Source organism: Ipomoea triloba, chromosome 12 (genome assembly GCF_003576645.1).
Source record: "Ipomoea triloba cultivar NCNSP0323 chromosome 12, ASM357664v1".
Lineage (NCBI taxonomy): Eukaryota > Viridiplantae > Streptophyta > Magnoliopsida > Solanales > Convolvulaceae > Ipomoea > Ipomoea triloba.
This window is the reverse complement of record NC_044927.1, coordinates 23,586,130-23,605,705: the sequence shown is the minus strand read 5'-3', so window position 1 is coordinate 23,605,705 and position 19,576 is coordinate 23,586,130. Positions and strand designations below refer to the sequence as shown.

The window sequence follows — 19,576 nt, the reverse complement described above, 5'->3', positions numbered from 1 at the left end:
TAGATCCTAGTACCATATTTAACTGATAATAATTTATATCATGGACTAGGGTTTACATAGCATTATGGACTCTGAATTTAAATGACGAGGTACAAAATTTATACTCGTAAGGTACATAATTTTATAACACAAGACACAACAAAGCACAACACATACACATGTTATATACTTTACTTATTTTTCAAATCTAATTTGGGTACATAATTTGGGTTTTTAGGCACAAAATTTCACAATATAAGACACAAAAATTCATAACATAAGAACAATTACTAATTTTAGGTGCAGAATTCATACTCTTAAAGTACTATATTTCATAAGACAAGACACAAAAAACCTCACAATATAAGATACATATAGATAAATCATAGTTTACGGTGAATTGTGAACCCTAATCTATGATATAACTGTATAAGGATTGGATTTAACTAACCCCATCAACTTGATTTTCTCAAATTACTTTTTGAAATATATTATTTCTTAAAATATTAACCTCCTACTAAAACGGAATTAATTCTATTAAATTATTCAGTTTGCACAATAACAAAGCTAACAACATCAAAGATTGTACTTTGTAGTTTGTAGTAGTGCCAAATTTGGACTCTATGATTGGGCAACTTGGCCAAACTTTTTGGACTTTTCCTGTAGGCCCAATTAGCCCAAGCATTTTTGTCTAGAAACATTTCGACTCCGCCTACATAGTAATCATGGTCATACAGTTATATGGATCATATTATCAAATAATGTATATTCAATGCACAAGTAATATACTTTTAATATATTAAAAATATACATTATTTGAATACTAAAAATAAATTATTTTATATAATATATCATTCAGTACAAAAATAATGTACTTTTAATATATTAAAAATATACTTTTTGTTATGGTTCACATAATACTGTGTGGGCCATAATTTGCTAAGCCATACCATAAGAATCTCTTATCATTATTCACTGTCCCACCTTTCGACAATTATATTGTAGAATCGTAGATCATAGTCCACATTGTTTGATAATTCATTATAAATATTAATTTTTAATGTATTAAAAGGTCATTTTAATGTATTAATGATTTATTTTTAAATAGTATATTACAAATAAATTTTAAAAAATAACCTATAATATTAAAGAAAATGAATATGCTATATATTAAATATATATATATATATATATGTGTGTGTGTGTGTGTGTGTGTGTGTGTGTGTGTGTGTGTGTGTGTGTGTGTGTCTACGGTCACTTTGCAATGTTAACAATGATTCGGGATATAATAATTTATTATTTATTGTTTTCATTGATTTATGAAAAAATTGACAACTACTACTTAAAAAGTGTATAATAGATAAAGTCTTATTATAATCGCCAAAGCATTACAAAAAAAATAAATTAATATTACCAATAGTTTTTTTTTTGAGAATATATTACCAATAGTTAAGTAGTTCAAATCGTATTCTCTACATTTTTACTTCCTGATATGGCCAGGATTCAGGAGTAAAAATTAAAAGTGAAAAAATAAGAGTACACGCATTTTACCCAGGGAAGCTTGTCGACCAACTTCCCCGGTGGCCGGTTGTTCCATTATTCACTGTTCCCGGGCTTCCTACTTTCCCGCGTGTCCACGTGTACACGCGCACACGCGCTGCTTCTTCTTCATTTCCCCACTTTTTCTTCTTCTTCTTCGTGACACATACTTCATCCTATAAAGACTCAGGGAAACAGAAGCAGGAGCGTACGAAACCACCACGAAGTTTCTTCCATCATTCATTCTCTCTCTCTCTCTCTCTGTGTGTCTCTCTCACAGGTACAGCCAACACTCAAATGCTAGGCGCCTAGCTTTTATTCTTTTCGTGATGTATGTATATATGTAGAGAGAGAGAAAGAGGGAAAAGAATATATGCTTGCAAATTTTGAATTCCAGTTAAAATTTCGAAATTATCCGCGAATATCTGCTTACCCATTTCCTAATTTCCCTACTTCTCAAGGCTAGAACAACTTTATGATATAAAGGTTGAATCTTGAAAAGATGATGAGATTATCATGATCATAGTCATAGTCATATTCTAGTTTACCAAGTGTCAGATTGTGGAAGAAAAATGGAGGCTTTGAATAGTTGTTACTTAAAGAAAAAGTGGAAATTTCGTGTAGTCTTCCAGGGAATCTGTGCATTAGCGTTTATTTTCTTAGTTTTTCACTTCCAGAATCCAGTCTCCAAAAAACCCTTTCTTGTTCTTTCTGGTCTTGGAAGGAATAATGGTAGTGATGGAGAGGCTCTTAGGAGGAGAATTGCTGAGAAAATTGAGGGTTTAAAAGAGGGGAGTTCTGATGAAGATTCAGAAATTTGCAGTGGGATATATGAGCATGAGGGTTATGATACCAAATGTGAGTACTTAAAGGCGAATCCTGAGTGCAATTCGGGTGGGTTTTTGGACTATATCGAGTTCTTTTACTGTGATTGTGAGAAGTATTCTGGTTTGGGGTACTTAGTATTAGGTATCTGGCTAGTTGCCCTGTTCTATTTATTGGGTAACACTGCTGCAGATTACTTCTGCCCGTGTCTCGAAAGCCTCTCGAGTTTGTTGAGGCTTCCGCCCACGCTTGCAGGCGTGACTCTGCTTCCATTAGGGAACGGGGCGCCTGATGTGTTCTCCAGTGTGGCTGCTTTTGTGGGCAGTGATTCGGGCGCTGTGGGGCTGAATGGCGTTCTCGGGGGAGCTGTTTTCGTGACCACGGTTGTTGCTGGGACGGTTGCCTTGTGTGTGGCGGATGGGGGTGTTAGGATTGACAAGAGATGCTTTATCCGGGATGTCTGTTTCTTCCTGTTTGCTGCTGTGTCTCTTGTTCTGATATTGGTTCTTGGTGAAGTGAGTGTTGGTGTGGCGATTGGGTTTCTCGGGATTTATGTGGTGTATGCTGTTTGTGTTGCTGCAAATGAGTTGTTAAGGAAACATGGTGGGAGGTATATGAGTCCTCTATTGCCAGTATTAGCTAATGGAAGCATAGAAGAGGAGTCTTTATGTGCTAGTCTTGTGCAGTCTGGTTCTGAAGATGAAGTTCCCGGGGTTGAAAAGGTTCCGAATCATAAATGGGATTCGAGTTTAACGATTTATTCGAATGAGGCAGTGAAGGTGGCTCCTAGTAGTCCTGGAGAGGCTTTGTGGGGTTGGGACGATGAGCGGGGGTCGCCTTTCTCGTGTTCCAAGCTGCTCTCGCTGCTAGAAGTTCCTCTGATGCTCCCAAGGCGTCTGACTATCCCCCTAGTCGACGAGCAGCAGTGGTCTAAAGTATATGCAGTTGCCAGTGCTAGTTTGGCGCCTCTGCTGCTAGCATTTCTGTGGAACACTCGAGACAGCATAGGCTCCCCGGGCTGGGAGATCGTGTGCATCATTGGTGCTATCGTGGGGAGCACGCTAGGAGGGCTAGCGTTTATCTACACGAGAGGTGATCACCCGCCTCGACGGTTCTTGTTCCCGTGGATTTTTGGTGGCTTCTTCATGAGCATTGTGTGGTTCTACATCCTGGCGAACGAGCTAGTCGCCCTGCTAGTCTCGTTTGGCATCGTATTTGGGATCAACCCGTCCCTCCTCGCGTTGACAGTCCTCGCCTGGGGCAACTCCCTGGGCGACCTCATGGCCAACGTCGCGATGGCAATGAAAAATGGGGATGGCGTCCAGATCGCAATGTCAGGATGCTACGCTGGCCCGATGTTCAACACCCTCATCGGCCTAGGCATCTCCTTGCTGCTCGGGGCATGGTCCCAAAGGCCGGGCTCTTACACAATCCCGAAAGACACCAGCCTGTACTACACCCTCGGTTTTCTGGTGCTGGCCCTGCTGTTCGCCCTCGTTGTGCTGCCAAGAAACGAGATGCGCCCCAGCAAATTGTTAGGCTTGGGACTTATGACCTTGTACTTAGTGTTCCTATCCGTTCGAGCTAGCATCGCCATGGGCGATGGCTCGCTCTCCTCCCAAGCTAACCTCAATTAGCATAAACCTTTGTACAGATACCATAGCCCCCATTCCCCTGGCATGCCATTAAGTTTTCCTAATATATTTTGAGATGCATGAAATGAATATCTAGTTGTTACACCCCTGAATTGTTATCATCATCCATGATGAATGATGAGCCATTTTGTGTCATATATGATGAATGATGAGCCATTTTGTTTCCTACAAAATGACTAGGTTTAATCTATATTGTCCAGACAAAAATTATCTTGTTCTTGTCAAGGTAAACCAGTGTAGGTTGCCCACAACTGATCGACTTCAAATCAAAAAGGCCAATAGGTCATTGTGAGTTGAATTTGTAACGTTATGATTAACATCAATTTGGCTGGGTTGTTCCAAGATTACCTATTTATACTTTATATGCTCAATATTGGGTTTCAGCTCTAAATTAAAGCTTTATGGTACCTGCGGAACCAAACAACCTGCGACTAATTCTCGGGTGGGTCTGAGGTCTAAAAAGTATTAAAGTAATGGTTAAACGCAGTGCAGGTCGGTCTGCGACTAATAAGTTGCCTTTGAAACAATGTTTGAAAAACGAGAAGTTTTGTAGGAAAAGCAAGAGCGAGTGGGGAGTGCTAGTTGGGCTTTCCTTTTCACTGGATTCTTGTTTCTTAAGAAGGAAGATTTGGGTAATTTTGCTGCATTTCGTATGTAGGAATCTTATCGCAATGGGAACACGAATGCAATACACGGTTTGGGTCTCAACTCATTTTCTTGATTATTAAGTTTTTCCAGTTAGTACCACGTACGATTTCTTAGGATTCCTGATCACATTGAATGGGCGGTGAACCGCAGCATTTTACATGAATGAATGAAAACGACAATCTTACAAGTCATAGGTTAATATCGGAAGGACTAAAATGTTTTACTATCACAGTATATGATTTGTATTTTAGTAATATATATATATAATTTTAAAGTAAGGTGGATCAATTAATTTATAGTAGCTAATGAATAAAAAGATACGGAGTACCTAATTGGTATAACTCAGTGAAATTGGTTAAACGATTAGACAATGTTTCAAATTCAACTTCTCATGTAAGTTATATGTGGACTTTCTTGATTTTAGCAAGTCAACTATGAATCTTCTGTCACCCAGAACGTATTTGAGTAACGGGATAATTTTTTCATTAATAAAAAAAAAGTTAAGATACTTAATTAACTTTTAAATAAATTATACCGATTCCATTTTTTATTCTTCTAAAGTTTTATTCGGTTCCATATTTTATACGTGTGACAAAAGATTGGAATAAACCTATTGCGTAGCCAATCGATTCAAGAAGTTATTTAAAATTTCGGAAGTCCATAAATTATATTTTCTCCTTGTTAGCCTACATTTGAACTATTATGAGAAAACTTATATTTTTATAATTATCCATATATAAAATTTTTACTTAAAACATTATTAACAACAGTTATGATATTCAAAAAAATTAACAAGAGTTATGAGACTCAAGAGTAGGGGTTTAAACGAGTCGAGCCGAGTTCGAGCCTTGGGTGGCTTGAGCTCGAGCTCATTAATGAAGGCCCTGCTCGAGCTCGAGCTTGGCAATTTTCGAGCAGCTCATTTGTTCGAGTTCGGTCTCGAGCTCGAGTTCGTGCTTGAATTCAAGCTTGAGTTCAATTTTGAGCTCGAATTTAATCTGTTTGATTTTAAATTTTTAGTATTTTAAATTTTAATTTTATAAATTTTAATATTATATATATGGCTCGTCAAGCCATGAGCCAAAGATATTAGAACTCGAGCTCGAATTTGACCGAGCGGTTCGCAAGCCGCTCGACTCATTTACACCCCTATTCAAGAGAGTGTTTGACAATTACTACGTACTTGTTAGCTGATGTGATTGTGTTAACTTTTTTTTTTTTTTTTTTGAAAAATGCCCATATTAGTCAAATCGATTGAAAAGTCACATGTGCTAATATGCATTACAAGTTAAGATTTTAATTAATTTCGTACTAATTGCACCAACCAAACATAAAATACCACACGACAACGTTAATCTGTTCAATTAAGGAAAAGGACATTATGTTAATCATGAGTAATTACTAACATCATATCTACTTAATTAATCAAATGACAAATTAAAATTCATATGTATAGTATACACCAACGCACTTAATTGGAAAACTGTCTCGAATTGAATCCAATCGAGACTCGACTGAATTAGTTTTATCCATGAGATGCAGATGTTATGTATAATATAAATAAATTCACAAATAATTAAATAGTGTTGATTGGCAGGCTTAGAAGAATTAGCATCTGGTGGATCCACCATATATGTAGTCTAGAATTGCAATTACTCCAATAACAAAGGCCTGATCAATCCCTGGCTTTACAGTCACATTGTATATATCCTTGCTTTCCATCTCTATTTCTTTACACCCACCAACCTACAAAATTCAAATCAAAATTTATGGTCGCAGAAGAGATAAATCGGACTACAGAGATCATGTACAACAAGCTCAATCAAAAAAGTGTTGACAAAAATCAAACTCAAAATCTTCTAATACAAAAATAACATTTTACGCATGCAACTATCCCTTTCGAACAACTTCTATATTAATTAGAAATATCAACGTGGTGGGGTGGGGGCGATGGGCATACCCCTCACTCCCCCCTCCCCCCCCCACCCCCACATTCCGTCTCCATCTCTTGGGGAAGAAAAAAATCTCTCCATCTCCAACATATATATATGTATGCATGCATGTATGTATGTGTTTGTGTAGTGTGACTAAAATACTTATATATTTATATTTTAAAGGGAGGGAGCAAAGCGGAGAGAGTACTCCCCTTCTCTTATGGGAAACTAAAAGTTCCTATCATCCCTGCCTCCTTTTTCCGATTTTCAGTCAAGATATAGAGTTGAATTTTTTGTCAGAGTACAATTGATATCCTAAGGTTAATCTTATATTAGAAAGAATATAATAAAACAGGTGCACTATGCAGTACATTTGTAACTTACTTGTGCTATGGCATTGCCGAGAGAATCAACGATGCTGCAAACCCTATCGGGGAAGTAGCCGGCGACCGCGAAACTCCGGTGATCACTACCGTAATGGCTTGATTCAATTGAAATTTTGACTGGAATGTTCTTCAAGAAACACGATGAATTTGGCTCCTTTAAGGTAAAAACCAGCTTCTGAGATCCTTCAAATTCTGTTGTGTACCCCTTCCATTTCCTTGTCATGCTTAGCACTTCAACTATCCCTCCCTTAAAAAAACAAAACCCTAAAATTGCTTAAATAACACTAATTTCATCCAAAAATAAGGTTGATCTGATTATGGTGAACAGGAAAAAAAAAGTGGATACCTTTCGTCGTATAAGAAGCAAAGGACTTCCATAACTATCTCTAAGAATAATCTCATCCTTGTTCCCAAGAACTCCACACCCATCAGCACTGAAAACAGGGTTTTGAGCGCTATCGGTGACCACAAAACCGCCGCCGTTAACGACGTGGGGGCGGTGGCGGACCACCAGAACTTCCTCGGAGACGGAGCAGTGGAGTTTGCTAACTATAGGCATGATTTTGATGGTGCGGCCGCTTGCTTTGGACCCCATTGGGATGCTTCGATCTTCGTCTTATCTCAATTCAATGTTGTCTTTTATTTGATTCCCATTTCCCAGGCTTATATTGTATTTATACGTAAATGTTGGGGTGAATTGTGGTATGGGCGTTCCAAAAGTCAAACGTTTGGCATGTTCGTTAGGACACCTCGGAACTTTATTGTGTGTTGGGCACCGCTATCTGCCCATGTAATTGGCACATGCACGCTTCGCTAATGATTATCGTATACGAGTTGATCGATACACTTCACAAAACAATATAATCAAGTGGTAGCTTTTGGCGGGATTAAGAGTTAAGTCTAGCACACTGTTTCTCAAAAAAATGGCAGTATATAAGGAAATAAAGTTTGCATTCGCTACGAGTTATAACTTTTGGCATAGTAGTAAGCGTTCGTTCAGTCCTAATATTTGGTATCTGAGCGTGCTGGGAGCTGAGGCGGGATTGTTAGGACGGATGCGTCCAGCAATGGGTGGGAGATTTTTAGATTAGCGGTGAGTGCTTGATCCTGATCCTAACACACTCAAGTCACGACTCTAACTCTACCATAAAAGTTATCTTAACCGTTGAGGTTTAGCCCTAACTTAAATATCATTTCACAATCTTGGAGCATATGAAATTGTATAACACACATGTGTGCATCATATCAAAATCGAAAGATGAATCCCGTGTTAGGATAACCCCAAGTAAGTTGATCGAACAATTGGCTTGGTAACCAATAGGTTCCAAGTAATTTGACTCCTCGTAAAACCAGTCTATTGACTTTCCTAATTTGAGTCAACCAGCTATAGATAGTAACGGCAGGCTTTCCCATAAATCTCATCTTAGGTTTGGTTAATATAAACTCGAGTTTGTTGTTAAAATAAAGTCTGTATTTCTAAAGGGTCGAGAATCTTATGGACTTTAACATATATTCCATGTTGAAAAGGTGGTGGTAACATACTTCAATTTCTTGTACGTAGCCTGTGCATGGACCTCAAATGCTACCAACTATATGCTCCCAGCTCATTGCTTTTGAGTTTCAACTTTCAACCTTATCAAACACACGCATATATAAATGTTATATCTTCATTATATATGTATATTTATACGTAAAATTCAACAAAGGGTACGTAAGCTTTTTGAAGTTTGGCAACCTAATAATTAGAAAAGGGAATAATTATTTGAAGAAGGGAAGAATTTGACCTGCACTAGTTGTAGTTGTAGTTCGATCAATTCACTCATTAAATATGTTTCCGGAATAAGGTAGACATTTTGCGAGTGATGAATAAAGCATTTCTAGGATTAGAGCATCTACATCAATGTATTTTTAGAATTTTTGCAGAGAAAAAATTAAAGTGAGTTTTTAACAAATGGGAATATGGGTTTTTGGGGATATTTTTCTTTTTCCTATAAATTAAGTTTTTTTTTTTTGTGGGGCACCATGCTGAGATTTGGACGTGTTTACCTTCTTTAAATTAGATGAATTAGCCTTCAGTATGTACTCCTCCGTGTATCCTTGTTCTCCTCCTACTCTTCAGTATGTGCTCCTTCGTGTATCCTTGTTTTCCTCCTACTGAAGCATAAAGAGTCAACAGTTGTCTCCACATTGAGGCTGGGAGTGTAAACCGGGACACCGGGTGCCACTAAACCACAAGGTCTTTGGCTTGCTTTCAAAATTATAATTAAGGGGAAAAAAATAAGACAAGAGAATTTCTAAACTAGGTTTATATGAAATGCTTGTAATCATACAAACTGGATCCAAAACCACTGAGATTAGATTGCTATTTGGGCCTAATTCCTGAAAAATATAGGCCCAGAAAACCAAACAAACAACCTCCTGGGAAAATGGAAAATGGAAAGAAAAAAGGGAGAAAAGAGTTCCGACAAGGAAGCATGCTTGGCCTATGATTAAAGACTAGGAAAAGGAAGATTTGAAAACTAACAAAAGGAAACCATCGACTCAAGTTAAGGCAAAGTTTTTGGTGATAAAATGGACGCATCCTCTCCAGGCTTCAACTTATTTGTGAAAGACAAAAAGTCATTGTCGTGTCTATAAAATCTCCATTTCATGCCCACCATCCCAAACATCCCATATGTTATATTCAACTAAACTACGTACCTATTATTATCATAAAATTCACTCGAAATTTAGCTCCAAAAAGTGTGACCGCTGGATGAACATAATTCTCATAAATGAAGACCACAAATTAATTCTTGCCAAAACCCATTCGGTCAATTCCGTTGCACACATCATTATTTTCCGGTGCACAAATATTAGGACAATCGGAATCAGTATACACGTATTAGGATAATTAAAATTGAAACCGAGTCATGTTGAGACATATCTAGTAATTAACCTCATCTACTAAATTTTAAAGACAAGAGAGATGGGCCATTGTGATTGGAGTTCAACACAGGTCAACTCTAAACAATTAAACAAAGTATACCAGATAAGAAGTCTCATTTAAAACTTGCTTCTACTGACAGAGTATGGTTCGATTCTTGTCACAAATATTGGAGTTTGGATTTTGATTGACTTTTTGTGCGTAGAAGATTCAATTTAGTGTTGAGTCTCAAAACTATATTGATTTGATTTTACATCATCATGAGTCTGAATGAATCATTAGATTCAGGATATAGTTCGATGAAACTATTATGTTCTAAAAAGAAAGAACGAAACAATGCAATCGCATAGGGCTAGCTCAAGTGCTCGAGCACCTAACTTATAGTTTTAGCAGCTCAGGCCAAAGTTTGGGGTCATGCACACCGTCAACGGCAGAAAACATTAATCTATTAAAAATAAGGAAAATACTATCAGGAAAACTAATATTACAACGGGAATTAAAAGTTGTGGCATGAAATTAAAAGGCTCACTACCTTTTAGAACAATTTTGGCGGTACCCAAGTGCAAGACGTAAAGAAAGGCGTTAGCTATTCTATAGTAACGTGCACCCGTTAACTATTGTATGAATGCATTAACAGTGCTCAGATATAGACACTAAGAAAATAAAGCAAATGAAAGAAAGGATGTTGTATTTAAAAAAAAAAAATTATTTATTGAAGATAAAATTGGATGAATGAGAGTGAATTTATAGCATGTTGCGATTAACAGGAGCCAGAAACTCTCATAACCACATATATGAATTAAGAAAGGTTGTCCACAAAAAAAGTCACTTGAAATATTATGTGTAGATGTAATTTTCTAAGCGGATTTGACCTAGTGACCTGAGTAGTGGAGAATCAATACTTAAAGGCAAACGAGTTTAGATCCTTAAGGTAAATGTACTAGTTCCCAAGTTTGATTAGACTTAATTGAGTCTAATTCACTATTTATGGGTTTTTTTCCTGAAGTTTGCATCTATTGACCGCATGCCTTCTTCAAAAGTCTTTGGCTCCTCTTTAAGCATGTGTAAATAAACAAATTGTTCATTTAAATCATCAATATCATGCAATTCAAAAGAGAAGGCAGTAATAAAGTTAGAGCCAAAGTTTGTGGCAGTTCTCTATCGTTTGCTCCTTCTCAGTTAATCTAAGTCATCCCTTAGATTTGACGTAGGAGCCGAAGATGAAGAAGCATCAGTTAATTAAATGCACATCATGACTAGTAGAGTTCAACTTTATAGGAAAGACACGTTCAAAGAATTCAGAATCTCTAGCTTCACATAGAGAGTAACCATATATACGCATAAATTTATATGCGTCACTATTTTCTACATAGCCAACAAATATAGCATCAAATATCCTTGGACCAATTGAATCACGTTTACTGGAAGGTACCCCAATTTTAGCTAAGCACCTCCACACTTTCAAATATTTTAGGTTTAGGGCATAACCTTTTTCAGAGTTCATAAGGGGTTTTGTCAAAATCTCTATAGGTACTCTATTAATTATAAAGCTTGCTAATAAAATAACTTCCCCACACGTGATTGGGTAACTCCAAACTAATGAGCATAGAATTCATCGTTTCTTTAATGGTTCTATTTTTCCTTTATGTTATGCCATTTTGTTGTGGGGTACGTACTGGGGGCAGATACATCATGTATCACACCTTCCTTCTCACATACTTCTTTGAGAAAGTTGGTTTCATATTCTCCACCTCTATCTTGATTTTATATGATCTAACTGGTTTTCTACTTCTTGCTTTATAGATAAGAAATGTTTGTTCAGCTTCATTTTCAGTTCTCCAAAGATTGATTTTATAAAACCTTGAAAAATCATCAATGAAGGTGATGCAATATCTTTTCCCACCTTTGTTTTCAGTATTTCTGAAATAAGCTAAATTAGTATGAATTAATTCTAAAAGTTGAATTTTCCTTTCAATTGCATACTGAAAATGTTTTCTCACATGTTTTGCTTCCGCGCAAACAAAACATTAATCAAAATCATTACTCCCTTCATCCCACTTTATATGTCCGATTCAGTTAACGAGACTCGATTGAAGTTATTTTTATTTTTTTATAATATTAAGTTTAGTATTACTATACAAAATTTATACATTAAAAGTATAAACACACAAAAAATAAATTTAAAAATAAGTAAAAAAAAAATACTAAAGAAAATAAACAAAGAAAAAAAAGAGTTTGTTTGACCAATGAATAGTAAGTAGGAAAATTAAAATATAATGGGACAACTGGAGTATTTTTTAGGTTAGACAAAAGTCCAAAAGAATTTAATCGATTTAAGGACTTAAGGCCAACATAACCTAACATGTTGTGCTAAAGTTTAAAAGACTCAACAATATAAGCAGAAGTAGAGGTCTTATTCATAGCAGTGGAGAAAACATAACATTCAAGTACAAATAAGCCCCCATCCATGTAGTCTTTCCCCACATATTCCCTACTACGGGTCATAACAAGCTTATCAGCATAAAAACTAGCTTAACCCCAACTTTGTTAAGCAATATAATGCTTCAAAGATTAGGTTCCTACGCAGGGAAGACACATAAATAACATTATTTAAGGCAAGAGTTTTACCAGAACTAAGCTTGAGTAATATCTCCCCTTTTCCAAGGACTTCTAAGCTGCTTGCATTTCTCGTGAATACTTATTCACCTTTACTTTTTCTCAAATTTGGTGAATAAGGCTTTGTTGGTGCAGAGGAGTTGAGAAGCTCCAACGTCCACAATCAATTTGGCTAGAGTGGTTTTCTATCACGTTCGCTTCTGAGATGACAGCCACTATAACATCATATTGCTCTGTTAGATTAGCTTGAGGTTTGGCTTTTGCTCCTCATTGGTTTGGTAACACTTGTATGCTCGATGTCCTTGCTTACCGCGCACGAAGTAGTCCCCTTTGAATTTTCCTAATTTTGTCGCTCATTTTGAAATTCCCGTGATTTTTGTTGGTTGTCTTCTATGCCTTTTTCATGTCATTTCTGACATTGGTTTCAACAATGCTAGCTCTAACAGAATTAAGAAGAGAAGTGGCACCCCTATCTTTGAGGTGCTTATTTTCTTCAATTTGGAGGTGTTGAATCACTTCCTCCAGAGTCATATGGTTACTCTTATGCTTGAGCTTGTCATGATAGTTAGACATGGATGGTGTAGACTTCGTAGTCATGAACTTGTTCCATGATGGGATGACTGCCATCAATTCGGAAATCCATGAATCTTGCGGTAGCGCACCTTCGTCTTCCAGCGTCATCGGATCGCCACCATATTTCTTTGACAGGGTTTCCCAAATGACTTTTTGCCAACTCTTTAATTCACAACGTTGTCGTTCATTTACCTAATAAGATATCCTCTGACTGCAATATTGTGCCCGGGATACACCAGTTTCTTGTCCAGGAGTGTAGTTAGGTTCAGGACAGAGCAAAGGGAACACTTGAGTTAGCTCGGGTGCGTCTAAGAACTACACATAGGCCAACTTTAATTGTTGGAAAAAGATGAGCATTCTCTATGCCCAGCACTTGTAATTCTTCCCGCCGAGTGTGGCTATCTTAGAGAGATCGGGTATGACAGAAGGAGCTATAGAGCCAATAATTGTTCTAAAAATTGTTGGGAAAACTGATACTAGGCTATTACGTGAAAAAGCTCACTGCTTTTTAGAACAATTTCGCTGGTACCCAAATGCAATGCGTAAAGAACGGTGTTGTTTCCCAAGATTACACAACTATTATATAATAACGTGCACCCGTTAACTATAGTAGGAATGCAGTAACATTTCTCAGTTATAAACGCTAAGAAAATAAAGTAAAGGAAATAAAGGAAATTGTTTTTTTTATTGATGATGAAATTGGCCAAATGAGAGAATTTATAGCATGTTGTGATTGATAGGAGTCACGTACAAACTCTCATAACCACATATATAAATTAATAAAGGATGTCCACAAAAAACTCACTTGAAATAGTCTTAGAAAATTACAGGTACACATAATATTTCGGGGAATAAATTGAATTATTAATGTTCCTGATGAAATAATCACGAGCAGAGCCCGAAGCAAGAACAACGTGGAGTGGGTCCGGGGTGAGCAAGGTTGCTACCTTGGCCGAGGTCAGCCTCAGCCAAGGGTTTGGCCAAGGTCAGTCCTCGGCCAGGATACATGGCCGAGGTCCGCCCTCGGCCAAGGTCGGCCTTGGTCGAGGTCCGCCCTTGGCCGAACCCGTCACTTTGGCCGAGGTCAGCCCTCGGCCAAAGGGATTGGTCTTCGCATGCCCGGGTCGTGCGGTCCAGGGCCGTTAGGATGACCCCCCGCCATTTCCTCCGGGTTTGTTAGGCCTAAGTTAGTATAAAAGAGTTCATAAATGTCCAGTTAGGACACGATTTGTCTGACTAGTAGTCTTGTCTTGTTATTATTTGAATCTACTATTGTAATAGCATTTCCTATTGACTTAATACAAACTTAATTCCCGAGATTATTTACCTTTGTCTTATCATTACCTTGTTCATCGTTTTATCCTATCTTGTCAATCCCCTTAAATCTTATCGGGTTTATTAATTCGGTTTACCCGAGTTAATTAAATCTATCAGTTCCCATGGTACACGGCCTGAGCTAGCATTACCAACAAATACTACACAGAGTCTCACTTATTATTTCCAACTTCTGCTCACTCTCACAAATCCTTGATGTAGACATTTTATCTGACACCTACATGATGAAAATATCTAATCTTTGGTTGCCACATCATAGAATAAAAGTGAGAGTAAAATTTGGAGTACATGTAGTAGAACTCAAAAAATAATAAGAAAAATACAATATGTACTCTCATTTTCTACTCCTAATTTTTACTATCACACACAAAATTTTGATGTAAAGATACTTGTATTGGGACCCACATGAAAAAAGTAACTTATCATTGAACGCTACGCTCGAGAGAAAGGGAGGGAATAAGATTTGAGAGTAATAAGCAAAGCATAGTTTCTTAGGAAATCAATCAATCAAAGAAAACGAACTATGAAGTGACTAAAGCTTCCAAATAGTTAAAGAGAGTAAAGGAATTGGTGAGCGTCACGTCCATCATCCAAAACTACACTCTTCAATTGGCTTTACATAACTATACCTATCAGTAGCCTATAACATAGCCTATGGCTACACCTACACGACAATCATCCACTGTGTCAACTAACACATAAACACATTCACAGCTTTTCTCTTTTTCATTTTCTTTATTTGTTTTCTTCTTAAAAAAACTTCTTTATTTGTTTCGTCAAATCCATTATTTAATACTCTTTAGTCTTTATGTTTTAGATAATGTGTGTCGTCTCAAATGATTTATAATTTAATTTATTTTAATGTTTAACGTCTAATTTAGTATTAGTATTTAAAATTATACTGAATTTTTTGTTAAATTTAAAAAATTTTAAAATATATTTACTTAAGTAATGGTTCATTTTAAAAGTTAGAAAACATTTTTGAAACTAAAAAAAAAAAAAAAAAAAAAAAAAAAANTTTTAAAAAAAAAAAAAAAAAAAAAAAAAAAAAAAAAAACTTTTTCCTATGCTCTAATTGAAGAACAAAACTATTACTACATATATTATATATACTCTTTTTCGCCACATATCTATTCACACACACATATATTACATTCATTATCATCTTTTGACCGTCACACTTGTGTGACACCGTATCACGGATCCTTATCCGTGAGATATATTGGATCAGGTCGAGTCAATATATAAATGTAATATTTATACTAGCAAATGTAATACTAAATCACGAATAAAATGTTTGTTACATATACGAGAAGCTACCAACGAGGAAGCAAGAACCGATAAATCACACTAACGCAAAGCAAACTACAGTATTAACTATTAACACCTCAGCTTCCAACACAAAAGTAGCTTACCAATGAGAAAGCGAGAGTTGATAAATCACACAACGCAAAGCAAACTCCAGCGCTAACACCTCATCTTCCAGCACAAAAGAAGCTACCAATTCCAATGAATAGCGAGAGTCACCGCCAACGAGCCTCATAATCACGAAAGCATGCCCCCCCCCCCCCCCTCACCCTACATAGAATTTTTAAATCCGAGCGTAGCACACTTAAGAGCCTCCAAACATGACAAGTCATCCTCATCAATCGAACATGAGTGAGCGAAACGTTGAATAGAGCACCAAAAAAATTCCAGCTTGCTGAAATTTGGTGACAAGCCCAAAGACAATGCTCTAAACTATCAAAATAATTCTAGCAAAACGGACACACCGAAAAAAAGTTAAGACCATATCAACGCAAGCAATTCGATAATGGAAAAATAAAATTGGCGAATTCAACTCTAAATTATTTTTTTAGCATAAATTTATTTTCATATTTTTCTTCTTGTATAAACAAAATTAAAGTATAAAAAATAAAAAATATATAATTAAAAACATCTAATTGAGACACACATACTTATATGTTTTTTTAAAGTTCTTAATTAACCTAAAATTACATCAAGTCATAATTATTGTAAGTTCATTAACTAATTGATATGCAATGAAATTTCTTATAATTATGCTCATTTATGCTTGTTTTTTGCTCAAATGTTAAGCAAAAGAAGGTGAGACAATGCTTAATTTGGAGTTTTTTTTTTTATTGAAGGAAGAAAAGATCAAGAAATGGTGCAAGCAAGCATAAAAGGGTGTTAATCTTAGGAGAAAATGAGGCATTGTGGTGTAACGCAAGCACCCGATGACATACACGATTTTTTTTTTTTTTTTGGTAAATCCACGGGGTTTTCTCCGTCCGTTTAACGGTCCGGGTCCACCCACGTTCGCTCTGAGAGGCACAGGAGCTGGCCCAGGGAGAATCGAACCCAGGTTCTCACGAAATTCTACATAGAGGATAATTAATGAGCAAAATGGTGGCGTGAAGGCTAGCTGGAAGAGCTCACGTTGGCACTCACACCGTGAGTGTCAATGTGAGCCTGGTATCGGGCTTCTAATCAGGAGACTCACGATGTGAGTCCCAACATGAGTGTGCTGATTATAAACTGATCCTTGAGCCTCAAGCTAGCACTCACGTGAATCTCAATGATCAGTTTCTGATCATTGAGACTCACAGTAGGACTCACACCATGAGTCCCACCGTGACTCCTCGTCCAGTAGGCGCGCGAACTTCAGACTATAAATACCTTTGAGTAGTTATTTTGTATTTATCTTTTCAATTTCTTAGTTCTCCCTCTAGATTTTCTCTCTACAAACCCTCCTTAGAACATTTCCACACTTGTAATCCATCATCAATTAGAAGATTTAGAGGAATAATTCCTTTGTAATTACAACATTCCACTTCAATTTTCAGATTTTCTTTGTCAAGTTTAATCAAGTTATGTTTTCTATTTCATTTTGTTGCTTCTTACACATCTTGTAGTTTTGAATCCAATGATTATTATTTCAATTGCTTATTATTTTGTAAATGTAATTATGAGTAGTTAAACATATTTAGTGATTTGAATTAAACTTCCTCGAGTATGGATCCATATATGAATTGAATTACATAAGTTAGGATTTATATTGCCTCCATGATGAACTTTTCTATGAATTGGGTGAAATTGAATTTACTCTTCCATAGTGTGGCCAAATTATGCAAGAGATATTTAGAATTGATGTTTCACCTATGAGAATATGGCTACACCATAGTCATACCTCTCATATTTCTTACTTATCTTTGAGAAAATAGAGTTCGAAGGAAATAGGCACACAAAGTGTTTGTTGAATTGTCTCATCTAGCTAAATTGCCATGAGAATGAGACTTAAGATTAGTTGATGGTCCAGTTGATCACGAGAATGACATTAGCACTTAAACCATTTTTCCAAGTTCATCATCTAGAATTACATAACTTAAACCTCAGACACACAAAGGATTCTATGCAGTGATGTTTGGTTCAAACCTCTATTTCATCTATTATCTTTTAATTCACTTATTTGTTAACATTATATAGTATTAAAACATGTCATATTCAATGATATGTTGATTAGCTTTCAAACACTATATGTACACGTGCTTTAACCCCTCATTACTTAAATTCATTTAAGTTATTCCTTAAGAACGATACTCTTATTTTTCTTCACCACCAAAATCAACTTTTACTCATTATGACTTTTTTTTATCAAGAAAGAAGGGTGAACTAACCCAGGATGGAGGAACTCAGCACTCACTAGCACCCAACACACAGAGGGACGGCCTATATATGGCGTCCTCGTTCATTTGTCTCAGAGTCATTATGACATATTTATTACTATAAATTAATTAATTCATTAAGTCACTACATGAACTATAAGTCATTATGACATATTTATTACTATAAATTAATTAATTCATTAAGTCACTACATGGACTATAAGTCTATAACATTTCCTCCTTCTAATTTACAAAGTACAATTCCTATGTTTTGCTTATTTCATTCACAACGTGAGATTTATTCAAATTTGTCAACATAAATACTTAGCTTCAACCAACCATTATCACAAATTAAGTCATTAAAAAAATAATGAAATAGGTTATATAAATATTACAGTCAACACTATTTGTTTACTAAACAATTATTTCATGTATGATCAAGACATATTATTTATTTAATTATAATATAACTTCCTCATTTATAGATGATTTAGTCTTTATTTGTTTGAGATGTCATGGTAAATTACGATAATGAACGCATCATTATGTGATAAGGTCTATTTGTTTTTAATTTGTTGTCAAAATTCAAACATGAGACAAATAAAATCAAATTTCTTTTGGTAAACACTTAACTCATAATTCATTGATGCTTTTATGTTGGAGCTTCATTCTATATTTTTACTTTGGAAGATTTACTTAAAAATGTCTATGGCGTATATAAATAAGTAGGGGTACGATTAATATTACTTCTTATAATAATATAATAACAACCATTCACTTAATAAATATGTTATTAATAATTAATAATAATAATTACAATCTCTAATACAAATAACAATTAATAATCATTTTCAAACAAAAAGCAATTAATAATCTCAAAGTAGCCTCAATAAATAATAAAAGAAGAAGACAGAAATGAAGCAACCAATTGAAATAATGACTGAGTAATGAAATGTGATTTTAGAAGTGTAATGTTACGAGTTTAATTCTTATTAACATATTTTCAGTCAAATCTATTGCATATGTGCGGTTGACTTATCTTGTATTGTTAGTTGGCTATAGAGTTAAAATTTATACAAAAATGATTGTGCATGAAATATGATAGTAGTTAAGTTGTTGACAAAAGATTTCCATTTTTACTATTAAGCCAAAGGTTTATTAGGGAGACGAGGGACGACGGGAGGCTTAGATCTACCAAACATGGAGGATGTGACGTCACCATCAAACAATGACATTTGTACTTTGGGAAATAGCACTGAGGGAGACACACATTAATACTCCGTAATAATAATAACAATAAACCCTAAAATAAATAAATAAAAGTAAATAATTTTAAAAAGAGAAAGAAAATGTGAATCGGCTCGATGAAACTCTCTCATTGAGAGCCGCGAAAAGGACAGAGCCAAAGATTTCACTGTTCATATTTAACCCTACATCTTTGGTGTTTCTCACGCTTTCTCCCTCCTTTTTTTTTTTTTTTTTTTTTTTTTTTTTT

General features: G+C 35.7%; 2 protein-coding genes across 2 annotated transcripts; one reads left to right on the top strand and one right to left on the bottom strand.

Annotated features, from left to right (window-relative positions):
* Positions 1-1,712: 1,712 nt before the first annotated feature.
* LOC115999087 (cation/calcium exchanger 3-like) lies at positions 1,713-4,188 on the top strand. The gene has a single exon (XM_031238846.1). It carries the CDS (start codon positions 2,091-2,093, stop codon positions 3,978-3,980), a length of 1,890 nt encoding a protein of 629 aa, XP_031094706.1. The 5' UTR covers positions 1,713-2,090; the 3' UTR covers positions 3,981-4,188.
* A 1,794-nt stretch (positions 4,189-5,982) lies between these two features.
* Positions 5,983-7,677, bottom strand: LOC115999936 (protein LURP-one-related 6). The gene is made up of 3 exons (XM_031239892.1): positions 7,313-7,677; positions 6,965-7,213; positions 5,983-6,392 (listed from the first exon to the last, which is right to left on the bottom strand). The coding sequence occupies exons 1-3, from the start codon at positions 7,559-7,561 to the stop codon at positions 6,255-6,257; spliced, it is 636 nt and encodes a 211-aa protein (XP_031095752.1). The 5' UTR covers positions 7,562-7,677; the 3' UTR covers positions 5,983-6,254.
* Between the last annotated feature and the right edge of the window lie 11,899 nt (positions 7,678-19,576).